An 18,749-nucleotide genomic window follows, 5' to 3' on the forward strand; every position below is an offset into this window, starting at 1 on the left:
TTGAGAACAGAAAAAAGAAAAAATGATATTATTGATTCTGAAAAAGTTCACCTTTAATGCAGTTACAAAGGAGGTATTTATAAACCTCTAGCCGTTGAAACTAATCACAAACTAACAGAATTCTGTTAAACTAACTAACAACTAACTAACAGAATTCTGTTAGTGAAAGAAAAGTAGTTAGCTGTCTAATTGTCCTGCAATAACTGTTTGTAATCAGTTATTTTTATACACTCATTCTAATACCCCCCACACACTTAAGGAGGAGGTTTTTCTACAGAAAAGTGCTTCACATTGAGTTTGTCCCTTAGTACTTCAAATCTTGTTGAGGAAAGTGGCTTGGTTAAGACATCTGCCCATTGATCTAAGGCAAGAAGATGCACAACTGAGAGATGTGTGGCCAAAACTTGTTCTCTTACAAAAAAGACATCAATTTCCATATGCTTTGTTCTACTATGGAACACTGGATTGTGAGCTACGGACATTGCACTTTGATTATGACAGTAAACCACAGGAGTTTGAAAAGAAACATGTAATTTTGTTAGAAGGGTTCGAATCCAATCCAGGTTAATTCAGTAGATGTTTGAGCCAAGCTTCGATATTCAGCTTCAGTGCTAGACCTTGCTGTGACTTGTTGCTTCCTGGACCACCAGGATATCAAGTTTGAGCCAAGAAAGATAGCTACTCCTGATGTGGAACGTCTGTCATCAATATCTGATGCCCAATCAGCACCACAGAAAGCATAGAGTGCCATAGGTTTTGAAACAGAAGCAGGTTGAAGGAATAAACCATGAAATATAGTACCCTTGAGATATCTTAATATCCTTTTGACCACGGCCTAATGAGAATCCAATGGATTAGCCATATACTGACAAACCTTATTAACAGCATAACTAATCTCAGGTCTAGTAAGGGTAGCATACTGCAGGGCACCCACTACTGACCTATAGAGAGTTGAATCATGAAATAGATCAGCTCCATGTTTGGACAGTTTGCAGTTTGTAACCATAGGAGTAGAGATAGAGTGTGCCTCAGCCATTTGAGTTTTATGAAGTAGATCTCTGACATACTTGCTTTGAGACATCAAAATAGACCTGTTAGGGAGATACTTAATCTCCAGTCCAAAGAAATAGTCCAAGTGACCTAGCTGTTTGAGAGAGAAGGTTGTATTCAATCTCGAGGTTAACTGTTGAATGAGAGAATTAGAACTTCCTGTGATGATGATATCATCTACATAAACTAGAATGTATACAGTGTGTTGTTGATGTGTATAAATGAACAAAGAGGGATCACACTTGCTTCCTACAAACCCAATCTGTATAAGTGTTAACCTTAACCTGTCAAACCACTGCCTTGGAGCTTGCTTTAACCCATAGAGAGCCTTGTTAAGTGTACAAACCAAGGATTTTTCTTCAACTTCAAAACCTACAGGTTGAGTCATATAGACAGTCTCCTCAAGTAATCCATTTAGAAAGGCATTGTTGACATCAAGCTGAAATAAGTCCCAGCCTTGTGAGAGAGCACGAGTTAGAACTACTCTAATTGTAACTGGTTTTACCATAGGAGAAAATGTTTCATGAAAGTCAAAGCTATGAACTTGATGAAATCCCTTAGCAACTAGTCTAGCTTTGTACCTATTGATTGAACCATCCGCATTTTCTTTTATTCTAAAGACTCACTTGCATCCAATAGCTTGTCTACCAGCTGGTAATGGAACTAAATCCCAAGTTCTGTTTCTCATTAGAGCATTATACTCCTCCTGCATAGCTGCAAACCATTATGAACTTTCCAAGGCCTGCTTTACACTTTAAGGTTCAGAATGAGTAAGAAATAATGAAGGATGCAGCCTAGGATTGTGTATTCAAGATTTAGACCTAGTTTCCATTGGGAGAGTGTTGATGGGAATGGGAGTTGATGCAGACACAGATTCACTATGAGACATAGTATTTGATGATTGAGGATGAGTGGGAGAGGGTGCAGTGGGTATAGATTCACTAGACGACACTATATTAGATGATTGAGGATGACAGGAAGTGGATTCAGGTGAGGTTTGATTTAAGGAAGTTGCAGAGAAATCAGGAGGAACAGAGGGAGCTGAAAGGGAATTGTAGGAAGGTATTTGGGAAAGTGAAGGTGTAGAGGCTGAAACAGGAAGTTGTTGACAGTTGTATGTCTATATTAAGAATTAATTAGACAGCTAGATGTTTATTTTTGGAATTAATTTTCTAGAAGATTGAATAATTAGGATCAAGATCAGATTATTCCGATTTGATCTGATTTGATTATTATTTTGGGTCAGAATCAAATCTCTCTGATTTGATCTGATCCCTTTTTATTTACTTTCCTTTCTGCATTTATTATGTAATTGGCAGCCTTGCCTATATATGTAAATCTTTTATTCCTGAATAATATACAAGAATTATTCTTCCTCTCCTATTGTTTTTCTCCCCAGCAGTCCCTAAAATCACAGAAGTAATATTCTGTGTTGAACTGGAGGAAGAGGAAAACAGATCTAAATATAGAAACCTCAACTCATTAAACAAAACATCCATAGAAATATAAATTCTACCAGTTGAAGACAGACACTTGTAGCCTTTATATGAAGAGGAGTACCCCAAGAAAACACACTCTTGAGACCTGAAATCTAGTTTGTGAGTATAATAGGGTTTCAACAGAGGAAAGCATGCACAGCCAAATGTTTTAAGAAAGTGAAAATCAGGCTCTTTGTTAAAAAGAGTGACAAAAGGAATAACAAAGTTGAGTGCTGCAGTGGGTAACCTATTAATCAAATAGACTGCAGTGACAAGCATAATCCCAAAACTGTAGAGGTAGAGTGGCATGATGAAGTAATGTGAGTCCTAGATCAACTATATGTCTATGCTTCCTTTCAACAACACCATTTTGATGATGAGTGTGTGGACAGATTAACCTATGTGGAATGCCATAGGAAGCTAATAAAGCAGAGAAGGGTCTATATTCACCACCCCAATCAGATTGAACACTTTATTTTAGTGTTAAGTTAGAGTTCAACAGCTAACAACATCAACCACAGAGAACTTGTTTCAGGAGCGACTCCTTTTTCCTCCATTCAGAAGTGGACGCCGGCGATGATGCCGTCATATCGTCTAACATGGCTTCACATTTGGGGAGTTCCTTTGCAAGCTTGGGAAGCCGAGTATTTCGCAGCCATCGTGGAGACCTGTGGTGAATTTGTGGAGCTAGACGCGGCAACGGAGAACAAGTCGAGGATGAACATCGCGCGGGTTCTAGTCCGCACGAAGGAGAAACCACTCATCGTTCAAAAGGTGAACGTCATAGTGGATGGTATTCGACATTCACTGGAGATGAGAGAGGACATGGCCTCTGGGTGGGGAAGAAACTCGCGCTTGGAACCAGAGGAGGGCTTTCTGTCATCACCTTTCTCCACTGACATCAAAATGAGAGAGTGAGTTCATCTCAGAATGTGGTCAACTCCTCTAGCATTGCTGAATTCAACTCTTGGATTTCACTTATGGCCTTAGAGGAGGTTAGATCTATTGGCAGAATGTTCACTTGGTTCAGACCTAATGGAAGTGCCATGAGTAAGCTGGACAGGTTTTTCTTATCTGAAAATTGGCTGGTTCAATGGCCTGATACCACCCAGTTTGTGTTGGATAGGAATTTTTCAGACCACTGCCCTATTCTTTTGAGATCCAAAATCATTGACTGGGGACCTAAGCCTTTCAAAATCATGGATTGGTGGATGCAGGACAAGGGATTCCAAAATATGGTGGCTCTTAAGTGGAGCAATTATCACCCTAGTGGTTGGGGAGGATATACCCTCAAGCAAAAGTTGAAGTTCATTAAAGCTTGCATACGACAATGGAGCTTATCTAATGGAGTTATCAATGCTAAGAAAATTCAGGATTTAAAGAGGGAGTTGAATGCTTTGGAGGCAGGTATTTCTGATAGAACTTTGACTCAACCTGAAGTGGAGCTCAAGAAATCTCTTCAAGAGCAGCTATGGCATGCAGCTAATGCCTATGAATCGATGTTGAGGCAAAAGGCTAGAGTGAAATGGTTAAAGGAAGGGGACAGAAATTCTGCTTACTTCCATAAACTGATTAATCACAGAAGAAGGCACAATGCTATCCAAGGATTGATCATTGATGGGGTGTGGGTCCAGGACCCTAGTAGTGTTAAAAATGAGGCTTTTAATCATTTTAAAGACAGATTCTCTGAGCAGAATCTTAATAGACCAACCCTGGATGGTGTGCAGCTACCTTCCCTTCGTCAAAGTGAGAAAGAAACCCTTGTGGCCAGATTCACTGAAGCAGAAGTTACCTCAGCTGTGTGGGACTGTGGTGGTGACAAAAGTCCAGGCCCGGATGGCCTTAATTTCAACTTTATCAAGCAGTTTTGGAAGATTTTGAAGCCTGACTTTATGCGGTTCTTGGATGAGTTCTATACTAATGCTTCTTTCCCAAAAGGAAGCAATGCTTCCTTCATAGCCCTTATCCCCAAGCTCAAGGATCCCCAATCTCTTAATGACTATAGGCCAATCTCTCTTATAGGTTGTGTCTATAAAGTTGTGTCCAAGCTCTTGGCTAATAGGTTAGCCCTAGTGTTACCTCACCTCATTGATGAAAGGCAAACAACCTTTATGAAAGGAAGGCATATTCTGCATGGAGTGATGATTGCTAATGAGGTTATAGCTGAAGCTAAATCAAAAAATAAGCCTTGCATGTTTTTCAAGGTTGACTTTGAAAAAGCTTATGATTCGGTCTCTTGGGGCTTTCTTAATTATATGATGGTGAGGATGGGATTTTGTGAAAGGTGGAGAAAGTGGATTCATGGATGTCTTTCTACTGCATCAGTATCCATTCTAATCAATGGCAGTCCCACTATGGAGTTTGTCCCCGAGAGAGGCTTAAGGCAGGGAGATCCCCTTGCTCCCCTCCTTTTCAACTTAGTAGCAGAAGGTCTTACAAGATTGATGAGGACAGCCATATCTAAGAACTTGTTCAGCAGCTATCAAGTGGGAAGTTTGATGGAGGATGTCAATATTCTGCAATATGCAGATGACACTTTGTTTTTTGGAACTGCACATTCGGCCAATGTTAGAGTTTTGAAGTCCATTCTGACATGTTATGAGCTGGCTTCAGGCCTCAAGATTAATTATGCTAAAAGTCAGTTTGGATGTTTGGGCAAATCAGAGGGATGGTGTAGAGATGCAGCTCATTTTCTTAACTGTAGACAGATGGATATTCCTTTCTCTTATCTTGGAATTCCAGCGGGGTCCAGCCCAAAAACCTGGAGTGTTTGGCAGCCTATCATCAGCAAGTTTGAGACCAAGCTGGCATCTTGGAAGCATAGATATCTCTCGATGGGGGGCGGAATCACCATCATCAATTCTGTTTTGACAGCCTTGCCTATCTACTTGCTGTCTTTTTACAGAATTCCCAAAAAAGTAGTTCAGAAAATAGTATCCATTCAGAGAAACTTTCTTTGGGGAGGTGGCAACGACATAACTAAGATCCCTTGGGTCAAATGGGATACAGTTTGCCTTCCTAAAATCAGAGGGGGGTTAGAAATTAAAGACTTGAACAAGTTTAATGAGACATTGCTAGGCAAATGGGGTTGGCAGTTGGCAAATAATCTGCACCAGCTTTGGGCAAGAACCTTAGTGTCTAAATATGGAGGATTGCATGCCTTACTATATGGCAGAAGCAGTACAGACATTTCTCCTTGGTGGAAGGACTTAAAATCTATCTTCCAGCAGCAGAATCACAGTAGCTTGACCAATAACTTGAGGTGGAAGGTGGGCAATGGGGCCAAAATCAAGTTTTGGAAGGATAAATGGAGGGGAGATGACTTAACCCTCAAAGACAAATACCCTGTTTTGTATCAGGTGAGTCAGCAGCAGGACCTTACCATCAGCCTAATGAGTCAACATGTTGATAATAGGTGGGATTGGAAGATACAATGGAGGAGAAATTTCTTTGATCATGAAATTGACATGGTGGCAGCTTTCATGGATGAAATTGATGGGGTTCAGATTCACCTTTCTAGACTGGACTATCTTACTTGGAGGGCTGATCCTAGTGGGTCCTATTCCACAAAGTCAGCATACAACCTATTCATGGATGTTGGCAGTTCTGACAATGAAGACAATGCTTCCAGGATTATGTGGAATCTGAAAATTCCTCCAAGAGCAAGTGCCTTCTCTTGGAGAATTTTTAAAAACAGATTGCCTACTAAGGCTAATCTAAGAAGGAGGCAGGTGGCTCTACCTTCGTATACATGTCCTTTATGTGATGTAGAGGAGGAAAGTGTTGGTCATGTCATGTTCTCTTGCACAAGAACTACGAATCTTTGGTGGGAGGTCTTGAGATGGGTTGATAGAGTAGGCCCTTTTCCCATTGATCCTAAAAATCATTTCATACAATTCTCGCAGTGGAATAGCAGAAGATGTATAGACAACAGATGGACAGTGCTTTGGATAGCTTTATCCATGACTATTTGGAAGCATAGAAATTCTGTGGTTTTTAATAACCAGATTTTCAACCCCGAAAAGTCATGGATGAAGCTTTATTCCATACGTGGTCATGGTTAAAATGTATGGACAAAGACTTCCATATTCATTTCAATCAATGGTCCACTACTTTGAGGGAGGAGTTGTCTTAGGGGGTTGTTTCCTTTTTGGTTTCAGCTAATGTCATTATGTAACTTTCAGTTGGGTTAGACAACTTTTGCCTTGTACATTTTTATCCTCTCTGCAGTACACCTAGTACTGTATTATATATAATATATAAATCTGATTTTTGCTGTGCAAAAAAAAAAGAGTTCAACTGATAACTTGAAAGTTTGGAAAACAGACACAGTTTTAGCTTTGGTTTTAATAGGAAATATCCAAGTATATCGTGAAAAGACATCAATAAACGATACATAGTATTTGAAACCAGAGTAGGAGGTTAAATGAGAAGGCCCCCATAAATCTGTGAAGACAAGTTCTAAAGGAGAATAAACTTAAGTGGAAGCATAGGAAGACAGCCTATGAGATTTTCCCACACAACAAGAGACACAAAAATCTGTAATCACTTTATTAGATGAAGAAATGTTACACTGATCAAGAACAAGTTTTAGTACATGACTGACTATTAGGGTGTCCTAACCTAGCATGCCAAAGGTTAACAGTGCTAGGAGATGAAAAATCAGAACTAGACGTAACAGTAGACTCTTTATTAGCAGTAGAAGATGTTGCTGATAATACTGAGGTCTATGATGTTGGAGTTTGATGTTATGAAAAGAATAGAGGCCATCAGCACCCACAGCACCTTGAAGGAGCACTTTATTGGTCCCCTGTAATTTGACAAGGCATAAGTGAGGGTGAAATTCAAAGAAAACAGCATTATCTTTAGCAAACTGACTGACACTCAGCAAATTTTTCGAAATAGGAGGAACATGTAACAACTTATTAAGTTTGAAAGTAATATGAGAGTCATTAGGAGACAAAAAAGATGAAGAGCCAGTGTTGGAAATACTCAAACCTTCACCATTTCCTATAAAGATTTGGTCAGGTCCATCAAAATGTGACAGCTGTTTGATATGTTGTGATTCACCAATTACACGAAAACTAGCTCCAGAATCTGGAATCCATGTTGAGCTAGCTTGACCATTACCCTGAGGTGTCAAATTGGTAAGCACCACACTAGGCTGGCCAGAGGACTGAGTAACTGATTTAAAGTTAGGATTAACCCAAGTATTTGAGGTCCTACCCAAGGCAATCGAATAAGGGATTGGTTGGAGTGTAGTTGGATCAACAAAGGTGAGTGACTCATGAGGTTGAAAATTCATATCAAAACGAAAGTGGCACACATTAGCAGTGTGACCATACTTGAGGCAGATTTGACACTGGAAGTTAGCAAATCTGCCTCCACTGCGGCCTCTTCCAGAACCACCACGACCACCACCTCGATCAAACAAAGTATTACAGCCACTGTTACTTCTACCATAACCTCCTCTAGGGATGGAGACGCAAGCATCTGAGTGTCTCGATTGTACCGAGCAAGGCGAGTTTCGTGGCCATAAAGTAGAGCCTCAATCTCTGCAATTGATGGCGTACGTTTCTTGCTTTCAATCACAGAAACTACTGGTGCATAATCCGAAGGTAGACCTTCAAGAATAGCACCGACATGCTCCTCATGTCGTACTAGAAATCCAACGCCAGCAAGCTCGTCGACGTAGCCTTTGATTTTGTGAAGGTACTCATCCATTGTTTTCCCTTTGAGTGAGACCGCACGCATCACGGTCTGTAATTGCCGTGCCCTAGACTTGGTGTGAAGGCTGAAATGCTCGTGAATCTTCTCCCATACCTGATAGGAGTGATTTGAGCCTAGCACGCGAGAAAGGGCAGACATCGAGAGTGTCGATTGAAGTCAAACAAGCAACGTTTAGTCCTGCACTTCCCAAGCTTCATATTCAGGAATAATGTGATTGATGATTCGATCATCTTCTGTGAGAAATTGAGGCTGAATGACTGGATTAACCACAAACCTCTGCAGCTTATGCGATTTAATGATTGGTTCAACGTGTTGTCGCCAGTGTAGATAGTTGGAATCATCCAATTTCTCAGCTATCGTTGCCGGAAATGAATGTGAACTGAAACATTGAGATGCGGAAGCCATGGATGTGAAGGTGCAGCTCGATAAACTGAAGAGAAGAGCTTTTACAAAGAAACAAGCTCTGATACCATATCAGATTTAGAGAACTGAGAGAACAGAGAAAATAAGAGAAAGTATTGAGAACAGAAAAAAGAAAAACTGATATTATTGATTCTGAAAAAGTTAACCGCAATTACAAAGGAGGTATTTATAAACCTCTAGCCCTTGAAACTAATCACAAACTAACTAAAAACTAGCTAACAGAATTCTGTTAAACTAAGTTAGTGAAAGAAAAGTAGTTAGCTGTCTAACTGTCCTGTAATAACTGTTTGTAATCAGTTATTTTTATACATTCATTCTAATACCCCCTCACACCCAGCATTTCTTGGGTTTGGTGCGTGGATAACAATGGTGGGTAGCCTTTTTGGATTAATCTTGGATATGCTCTAATACCATCTTAGAATCTTACAAAGTGAGTTTAGGCCTAACTTAACCCCAAGGGGTGAGGGTTGCCTCTCACTTATATATTCTAACTTGACTTTTATTTTTAGCAGATATGGGACTTGGGTTTTTCTCAATACTGTTGGGGTTCAAGTTTATAGAGAAACTAAATCAACATGCATATAAGGTTTTGATCTGGCAAAGTTTTTAAAATTGTGGCAAATAGTCCTGAAAATTTAATTAAAAAAGAGAAGCAATTTAAGGTAGTATAGAATATTTAATAACTGAAATAATAAGGAAGGCTCAGACATAGAACATTAATGTCATGCATTAGTTATCTGAATTAGAAACTTACTTGGCTACCTGACGTAATGGTCTTAAGGCAGGTGCATATAGGTCATTACAAATGCAGATCACCTACATTAACAACCAATATCAACATCACTGCAAATGATTTGTCTAGTGAACAATACTGACAATAGGAACATCAGAACATCCAAAACTCACAGGTCTTGAAAGTGAAGCTGTTTTTGAACCCTTTTTTGATGACTTCCTTTCCTGTTGTCCTTTGCCCAAACTTTGTTTCCCTGCATCAGGCTTCCTTTCAGAAGAAATCTGCATGATTTGATTTGAATAGAGCTTTATGATTTCCCATAACAAACTTTCATCAAAGTTCCCTTGTAACTATTAGTAATACTTTCCCAAAAAAAGGAGGCCTTAACCAGCATAATTCTAGTTGGTTAGAAGAAACTATATATGTTTTATTTTTAAGTTAATTAAAGGTTCTCTAGTCAATTACAAGTGACACAATAGACAAGGAACTTTGGTCCTCTCAACCTAGGAAAATCATTAAGGATAACAGTTCTAAATTAAAATGTACACAAAACAATGTTTCAGATAGTCATGCTGTTCAAGCCCAAAAGTCCAACACTACCCTCTGAAAAGTGTATTAAATCTACTTTAAAACACAATAGAATCAGAAAACTACATTCAGTTACATACAAATGCCATCAAGCATATCATAACATGTCTACTAAGATAATTTATGTACTTGTATTATAGTCATAATGATGAATGCATGAATAGTGAACACAATCAAGAAATCAATTATAGTGGAGCCACAACAAAAATCAAGGTACAAACTTGTATCATGAAATTGAGACCTTTCGCAATCTGAAAAGAATGTTTAGTATGACTACGATTAAGGTTTGCTTAGCCAATTCACTTTAGAAGGCAAGCCGACATTGGCATCTAGCACTAACCATCTTTAAAAGAACCTCCACAGCACCCTTGCCATCACCAAGAGCTCCATCAATTTCATCCACCACCTGAAAAGATAAAGGCAACAGATAAGCATTTTCACCTCCATGCAACGATAGTAAGATACAAAATGAAAATATTGAATGGAAGAAAAAATACCAGACACTTTGGCCTTGAATCAGACAAGACAGAGTTCATCTGGACCACATCAAGGATTTTGGCTTCAATTGTTGCTGTCGAACGATCATCACTAGCATTGACCTGCAAAATTTAAAACTCTTGTTTGGTATATGTTCAAATTAAAGGGATGTAGGTAGAGGAGGAGAAAAGAGAGAGTAAGCTAATGAGTTAGAAATTGATATTTATGCAATGTGATGATGTGATAAGAAAGACAAGTAATGCTAAAGAACTTTAACAACTTGACCTAGCCCAGACCCAAAGTTAAAAAACCCTAAAACCCTTACCCAACACAGGCCCAAAACATTAAAAAAACTTATCACCCACCTAAAAACATCTCATCTTCTCAAACATTTTAGGAAATGGCACAAGCATTAAGCAACCTTGTCCACCCACCTCCAATGACCAACCAGAGATGAGACCCAAAGTAAAAAAACCTAAGCTAACCCAGGCCCAAAACATTAAAAAAACTTATCACCCACCTAAAAACGTATCATCTCCTCACTCAAACATTTGAGGACATGCTGCAAGTATTAAGCAACCTTGTCCACCCACCTCCGACAACCACCTTCCTCCAACAACCACCTTGTCCACCCTTGTTTCTCTATGCCTCAACCTTGCTCATTTTTCTCTCTACCTCAAGAAACACTCAACCTCTCCTTTTTTTTTTACCTTCGACCTCTACAATCTACAGGTATATACACACACACACCTTCTATGCTTCCGCCATATGCCGCAACGCCATCCGCTATGGATAACACTGCTAAACTTCATTCTTGTACAAAGGAACAACATAAACAAATGATTAAGGCCAAACACAAGTCTCAAGGATTATATCACCTCTCGCCTCAAATTGCATGCATCACTATTGATTCAGTAGCAATTGTGCACCAATGTTTAGGTTATCCCAACCTTCAAAAAATGCATCTTATGATTCCTAGTTTCTATAATTTGGGTTGGGCCTAACTTAACCCTAAAAAATCACCTAGTAACGTGAGGATTGTTCAAGCCTTATAAGGACTACATTGATCATATGTTTAGTTGATGTAAGATCGCAACACCCCCTCACATCCAAGGTTGGACATCTGAAGCATGGACAAATGAGGATGGCCCAGAAACAACACCCTCTCACACATAGGAATAGACATCTGAAGCATATACAAATAAAAGTGGCCCAATAATGGATCTAGGATGAGCTCTAATACACTAACAAGGATATATAAGTAGTAGTATTAATGGCAGATGTTGGAACATGGCGGAAGGCAGAAATTCCGCCATATAAACACGCCATTGCACCTTATGGTGCCACCATGGCGGGCTTCCCTTCATAAATTGTCTATGGCGATTGGCAAAAAATCTGACACGCTATTCTGCCGTGGCCGTTATTTAACAAAACTGCATACTGATAAATCTCATGTCTGCCATGAATGAATGAATGCAAATGGAAGACAGAAAAATGGAGAAAAGAAAAAATTGAATATTATTTTGGATAATGCTCAAATGAGCAAAACTCACTCATTACATGAATACATTGTGCCTTATATAACTAATGCTAATAAGTTGTTACATAATTGGTTACAAGAGTAACTAACTTACTAAACTAATAACTAACTTGTAACTATCTAAACCAATAACTAACTAATGCTAGTAATCTATATCTCTAATACCTTCCCCCCCCCCCCCCCTACAAGATGAAAGGTGTTAAAAGCACTTCCAGCTTGAAGAAGATAATACATTTACATCAAAGGAAACGAAAATAAAGTCTGTAAAATTGGAATATAGCTAAACATGTCAGAAATACATCGGCCAAAACAGAAATTTAGAAACAAATCAAAATGTAGGGGCAGTCATGGTGCATAGCTCCTAAAAATCTTCGATCAATATCGGCTTTCTCAATCTTCTTCCAAGAGTCCAAAGCAAACATCAAAGCTTAACCACCAAGCAAAGGCAACAACAAGGCCATTTGGCAGAAGCTCAAAGCATCAAAGCTTAACCATCAAGAGCAAAAGCTAAAATCAATGCTTAATCACTCAAGACAGAAGCAAAACAATTCAATGCTTAACCATCCATGGCAAAAGCTCAAACAATGCTTAATCACCATGGACAAAAGCTCACATAAACATAAAGCATAAAAAAATAGAAGAATACAAAATCTGTCTTCAATGAGGACTTTTCACAAACACTTTGTGAATCAACAACAACCAAGACTTAACCACCATGGACAAAAGCAAACAAATGAACAATGCTTAACCACCACAAATGGCAGAAGCTAAAATCATCAAAACAAGCCTAAAAGGCTGAAAACAATAAGCCAAAATCTTCAGAAGCATTTAATAAAACACCATGTAGACAAAAATTGCTAGACATGGAGAAACTTACTCTGGCTATGCAAATGCTTATTCCACCATTGAAGGATAAGGTGGTTACATAAAGTGCCATAGTTGAAAATGCTTATTCCACCAGGAACTAAGAAAATGGCTTTGAGCAGGCGAGAAAAAAAAAGAGAGAGAGAGAGATAGGAACTTAATGTTTTCCTATGGAGGTGACACTGAAAGTGCTGGAAAGTTGAACTCTGAAGGTGGTTCTTTTGAGGTTGGAGTGGAAGGAGGAAAAAGATATTGGAAGAAAATTGAGGGTGAGGATGGTCGATATGGGAAAACTGTGACTATGGATGTTCCAATTGCTGATACAAGTGAAGACAAGGATGTGGAAATGGAAGATTTGGGTGATGAAGGATGAAAGATTGGCTTTTTCGGATGTAATCAAGTATGGATGCATACCAGAAAGGAATCGTAGCATTATATTGGCCAGGAAAAGAAAAACTAGGAAGAGACAAGCAGCTCATCTGTTGGAGCAGAATCAAGCACCCATGGCCCAAGTAACGATGTTCATCAGCAGTATGCAGCAGCTGAATCTGATCCCGTAGTCTCAACATCCGAACCAACTTCAGCTGAAGCTCTGATACCATGATAAATCTTATGTCTGTCATGAATGAATGCAAATGGAAGAGAGAAAAATGGAGAAAAGGAAAAACTGAATATTATTTTGGATAATGCTCAAATGAGCAAGACTCACTCATTACATGAATACGTTGTGCCTTATATAACTAATGCTAGTAAGTTGTTACATAATTTGTTACAAGAGTAACTAACTTGTAACTAACTAAACTAATAACTAACTTGTAACTAACTAATCCAAGTAATCTATATCTCTAATACATACTAAAAGAATTCTTAACAGAACTGAATAAGATAAAAGATAAAATGTAAAAGAGAGAAAAAACATTAGAATCAGAAATTTTAATTTTGATTGGGTAACTGATTTCTGTTACAAGGAGAAGTATTTATAGAGTTCTAGAACAGTTAGTTATTACTAACTGAGTAACTAACTCAGTGACTAACATAGTTAAGTGAGTATGCAGTTGAATACCTCACCTCCCTTTATACTACTCTAATACCCCCCCCCCCTCTCTCAAACTCAAGGTGGTTGAGTCTTTGAAACAGACTCAATCACATTAAGTTTGGTCCTCAGAAAACTGAATGTAGTAGGAGATAGGGGTTTGGTTAAAGCATCAGCCAATTTGTCAATGGCAGGGATATGATGTACAATAAGCTGCTTAGTCAAAACTTTTTCCCTAACAAAAAAGACATCTATCTCCATATGCTTTATTCTGGCATGGAGAACAGGATTATGAGCAATGGCCACAGAACTTTGATTGTTGCAAGTGTAGAAAGGAACTTGAAGTTTAGTCAACAGTGTTTGGATCCAAGATATCTCAGCAGTGGTCTAAGCTAGACTGTGGTATTCTGCCTTTGTGCTAGACCTAGCAACCTCTTGCTACTTGCGGGACCACCTGGAGATGAGATTTGAGCCAAAAATAGATTGCTGCACCTGAAGTGGATCTCCTACCATAAATATCTGAAGCTCAATCTGCATCACAGAAGGCCCTCAGAGTGTAGGGCTGGCCTGAGGCAGCAGGCTTTAGATGCAGACCATGAAGAACAGTACCCTTCAAGAACCTTAAAATTCTCTTGACTGCAATCCAGTGAGATTCTGATGGATTAGCCATAAATTGGCAGACTTTATTCACTGAGAAACAGATCTCTGGTCTAGTAATAGTCAACAATTGAAGAGCCCCAACCACAGATCTGTAGAGTTGGATCAGAGAAAGGTTCTGAGCCTGATTATGTCAGCCTGCAACTAGAAGCCATAGGGGAAGCAATGGATTGAGCTTCTGCCGTACTGGTTTTCAGCAATAAATCTCTGATATATTTGCTTTGAGTAAGCAGAATTGATTTGTCAGCCAGAGTGTCTTCACCTCTATTCCAAGAAAGTAATCTAACAAACCAAGCTGTTAGAGAGAGAATTTTGAGTTCAACTGAGAGGTAAGATGCTGAATTAAAGATATAGAACTTCCAGTAATTATAATATCATCAACATACACAAGGAGATATACAGTGCGCGATTTGGTCTAGTAAATGAACAAAGAGGGATCACATTTACTTGCCACAAACCCAAACTGAAGTAAGGTAGTCTGAAGCCTTTCAAACCATTGCCTGGGAGCCTGCTTGAGGCCATAAAGAGCTCTATTTAGTTTTCATACCAGAGAAGAATTAGTGTCTTGAAATCTTGGTGGTTGAGACATATATACAGTCTCATTGAGTAGGGGAGAAAATGAAGATCGGACCTTCGTGGATCTTTGGAAGCTTAAGATTCCATCCAAGGCAGCAGTGTTCGCTTAGAGGCTCATCAGAGATCGATTACCAACTAGAATCAACCTGAGAAGTAGACAAGTGGAGTTAAATGACCTAAGGTGCCCTCTATGCAACACCTCCGAGGAGACTGCAGCACATCTGTTTTTCAACTGCAACAAAACTCTCCCTTTATGGTGGGAGTCTTTGCAATGGATAAACACAAGGGGTGTATTCCCACAAAATCCCAAGGACCATTTTCTGCAACATGTAAGTGGGTCTGCTGCTGGAACTAAAGCAACAAGATGGAAGTGCTGGTGGGTAGTGCTAACATGAACCATTTGGAAGCATCGAAATGGGGTGATCTTTGCTAATCAAACTTTCGAAGGAAGTAAAGTGATGGAAGATGCGATTTTTCTATTATGGACATGGCTTAAACTTTTGGAGAAGGGTTTCACCCTGTATTTCAATCACTGGTCCTCTCATCTCACAGCAGCTTCTTGTAATTAGGAAAGGATGGTAGCTGTAGTATTATAAGTAATTAGTGCTGCGTAATTGTTCTCTTTCCTCGGGTTCAGCTGGTTCTTATTACATGTTTTTTTTTTTGGAAGGCAGAAAATATAATATTATTAATAGGAGCAATAGTACCAGAGGTACTTAAAGAGAATTACATGTATCTTGGCATTCTGAACCAGCTGTTAATCCAATCCCCTTATGTATCTACAGTACCTCTGGTACTCATTTATATATATGATACTTACTTTTGCTGAGCAAAAAAAAAAAAAAAATAGTCTCATTGAGTAATCCATTCAGAAAAGCATTGTTGACATTCAGCTGAGCTAGTTGCCACTGATTAGTTAGTGCCAAAGACAAAATAAGTCAGATTGTCACAGGTTTCACAACAGGAGAGAAAGTCTCAGAAATCAAAACCAGCCACTTGATTAAAACCCTTTGCAACTAATCTGGCTTTGTACTAGTTAATAGAGCCATCTGCATTTTCTGACTATGAAAACCCACTTGCACCCAATGAGTTTTCAGTCTGGTGGCAGAGGAACCAGACTCCAAGTATTATTCTTCATCAAGGCTCCATACTCTTGCTGCATGGCAGAGAGACAATTTGGATCTGTTAAGGCTTGCTTAACAGATTTGGGTTCACAATGAGCCAACAAAAGAGTGGGGTTAACTCTTGGTAAATGAATTCCAGACTTCGATCCGGTTTGCATGGGATATGTATTTGGTGGTCTGTGAGGTGAAGTGGGAGGAAGAGATGAGGGTGTGGATTCTGAGCTGGTCACTAAAGGGTGACACTGTTGACTGTTCTGTGAGGTGAATGGAAAGATCAACATTAGACTGATCTGTTTGTGCAGTACGAGAAGACTGAACAAAATCAGAACTAGGCTGAGGATTAGTTGAGGGTTGTATAATGGGAATAGGAGGGAAGTAATGCAGAGTTAAAGAAGAGTTAGACTGACTAGAAGGAGAGGAGGACTCAAATAGGTCACCATAAGGAAACTTTGACTCATTGAAGATCACATCCTTAGAGATATAAACTCTTCCAGAGGGAGACAGACATTTATACCCTTTATGAGATGTAGAATACCCCAAGAAGATACTTCATGAAACCTAAAGTCTAATTTGTGGTTGTTATAAGGTCTGAGCAAGGGAAAGCAAGAATGCCCAAAGGTTTTGAGGAAACTGTAATCAGGAAGCTTTTGAAACAACACATGATAAGGTATTTCAAACTTAAAGGATGCTGAAGGTAATCTATTTATCAAGTAGACAGTTGTGCAAAAAGCAGAATACCAAAATTTGAGAGGTAAAGAAGCATGATGAAGTAAGGTAAGAACTAACTCAACTATATGTCTGTGTTTTCTTTCCACAACCCCATTTTGATGATGGATGTGGGACAAATCGGTCTGTGTTGAATACCACAGTTAGCCAAAAAGGATTTTAATGGTCTAAATTCTCCTCCTCAATCAGTTTGAAGGCTTTTGATTTTGGAATTAAACTGTACTTCTGCCATAGCCTTAAATTTTTTAAAAACATTTGAGGTTTCAGATTGGGTTTTGAAAAGATAAATCCAAGTAAACCTAGAATATGCATCAACAAAGGTTATGTAGTATGAAAAACCATTGGTTGAGGAAACATGGGCAGGTCCCGAAAGATAACTGTAACTTAACTCTAGGGGAGAAGTGTAAACAGATTCAGAAGGAAAGGAAGTCTGTGCAACTTGCCCACTGCACAAGCTGAACAAAAACTCAGAATTTTAATTAGATGTAGGCATTTTACAGTGTGTTAGCAAGACTAGTTGCAGTCCATGAGAATTAGGATGACCAAGACAATCATGCCATAGAGAACTAGTACTAGTACATGGATTTACAATGAAATTTTCAGACCTATTACATGAAGTCACAGAAAACTTTTCAACAGTTGAAATACAAGCAAGAGCAGAAGAAGCAGACACAAGATGGTGAAGCTTGATGTTGGAGAAGCTGTAAAGACCATCAGGACCAACATTGCCTTGAAGCAAAACCTCATTGGTTACCTGAGATTTCACAGCACAAAAATTAGGATGTTACTCAAAAAAGACTCTATTATCTTTAGCAAACTGGCTGACACTAATAAGGTTTTTAGTGATATGAGGCACATGCAATAGATGAAGAGACAAAGAGACAAAGAAATAGGCAAACCTTGACCATTGCCAATGAAAATTTGATCAGGACCTTCAAAAGGCTCAATTTTTTGAATGTTTTGAGACGCTCCAGTTACATGAAAGGAAGCACCTGAATCTGGAATCCAATTGTTGTTTGTGGAAGTTGACTGATTAGGGACATTAGTTAACATAGCACTAGGGTTGGGGTTACTTCCAGTATTAGCAGACTTGTAGTTGTTATTGGTCCAGACATTTGAGGGACGAGAATCACCATAATACTGCCCAGAAATAGGGTTAGCATTACTCTGACCAGAAGCACCATTGTACTGATTCTGAGGCCCATAATTCTGCGAGGTAGGATCATGAAGGACTAAAGAGGAATTTGGCTGATAGTTTCCATTGTTGGTTTTGTGGAGGAAATTATAAAAAAAACAGAGGAAAGAAGAGAGACAATGCGTATGCGGAGGAAATAGAATTATTCTATTCTAATTCAAATTATTCTCAACAGCAATACAATAAATAGCAAAAGATAAACTAATTAGATAACAAGATATTAGCAAAACAGAATATTAAAACTAACTCGCTCCTTAAAGATAGGAACCACTTATTGACTAGGCTAATCCATCAAAACTGACTTACTCCTAAAATATAGGAAACCAACTTATTTACTAAATCCTATTTTAAAAACTGAAAAAATAAAATATTATGCAGTTATAAAGGTATATCTTCAACACTCCTTGCTTTTGGAATTGCAAACTCCAATTCTTTGTCTTAAGAGTTCAAGTTTGTTGATAGGTAGTGACTTTGTAAACATGTCAGCTAGTTGATCTTTAGACTTGCAGTAAATTAAGTTCACTTCTTCACTTTGTTGCATTTTTATCAAATAAT

The 18,749-nt window shown here is 38.8% G+C and overlaps 1 protein-coding gene across 3 annotated transcripts in view; it reads right to left on the minus strand.

Annotated features, from left to right (window-relative positions):
- The window catches only part of LOC114372090 (chromosome transmission fidelity protein 18 homolog), a 52,677-nt gene that overhangs the window by 24,837 nt on the left and 9,091 nt on the right, over positions 1–18,749 (minus strand). For all 3 annotated transcript variants that reach the window (XM_028329487.1, XM_028329485.1, XM_028329484.1), the window contains exons 6-9: positions 10,500–10,601; positions 10,343–10,408; positions 9,588–9,695; positions 9,436–9,497 (exon numbers count right to left, since the gene is read on the minus strand). In XM_028329487.1, coding sequence (XP_028185288.1) covers positions 9,436–9,497; positions 9,588–9,695; positions 10,343–10,408; positions 10,500–10,601 — 338 coding nt within the window. The remainder of the gene's footprint in view (positions 1–9,435; positions 9,498–9,587; positions 9,696–10,342; positions 10,409–10,499; positions 10,602–18,749) is intronic.

Source organism: Glycine soja, chromosome 10, assembly GCF_004193775.1.
Source record: "Glycine soja cultivar W05 chromosome 10, ASM419377v2, whole genome shotgun sequence".
NCBI classification, from domain to species: domain Eukaryota; kingdom Viridiplantae; phylum Streptophyta; class Magnoliopsida; order Fabales; family Fabaceae; genus Glycine; species Glycine soja.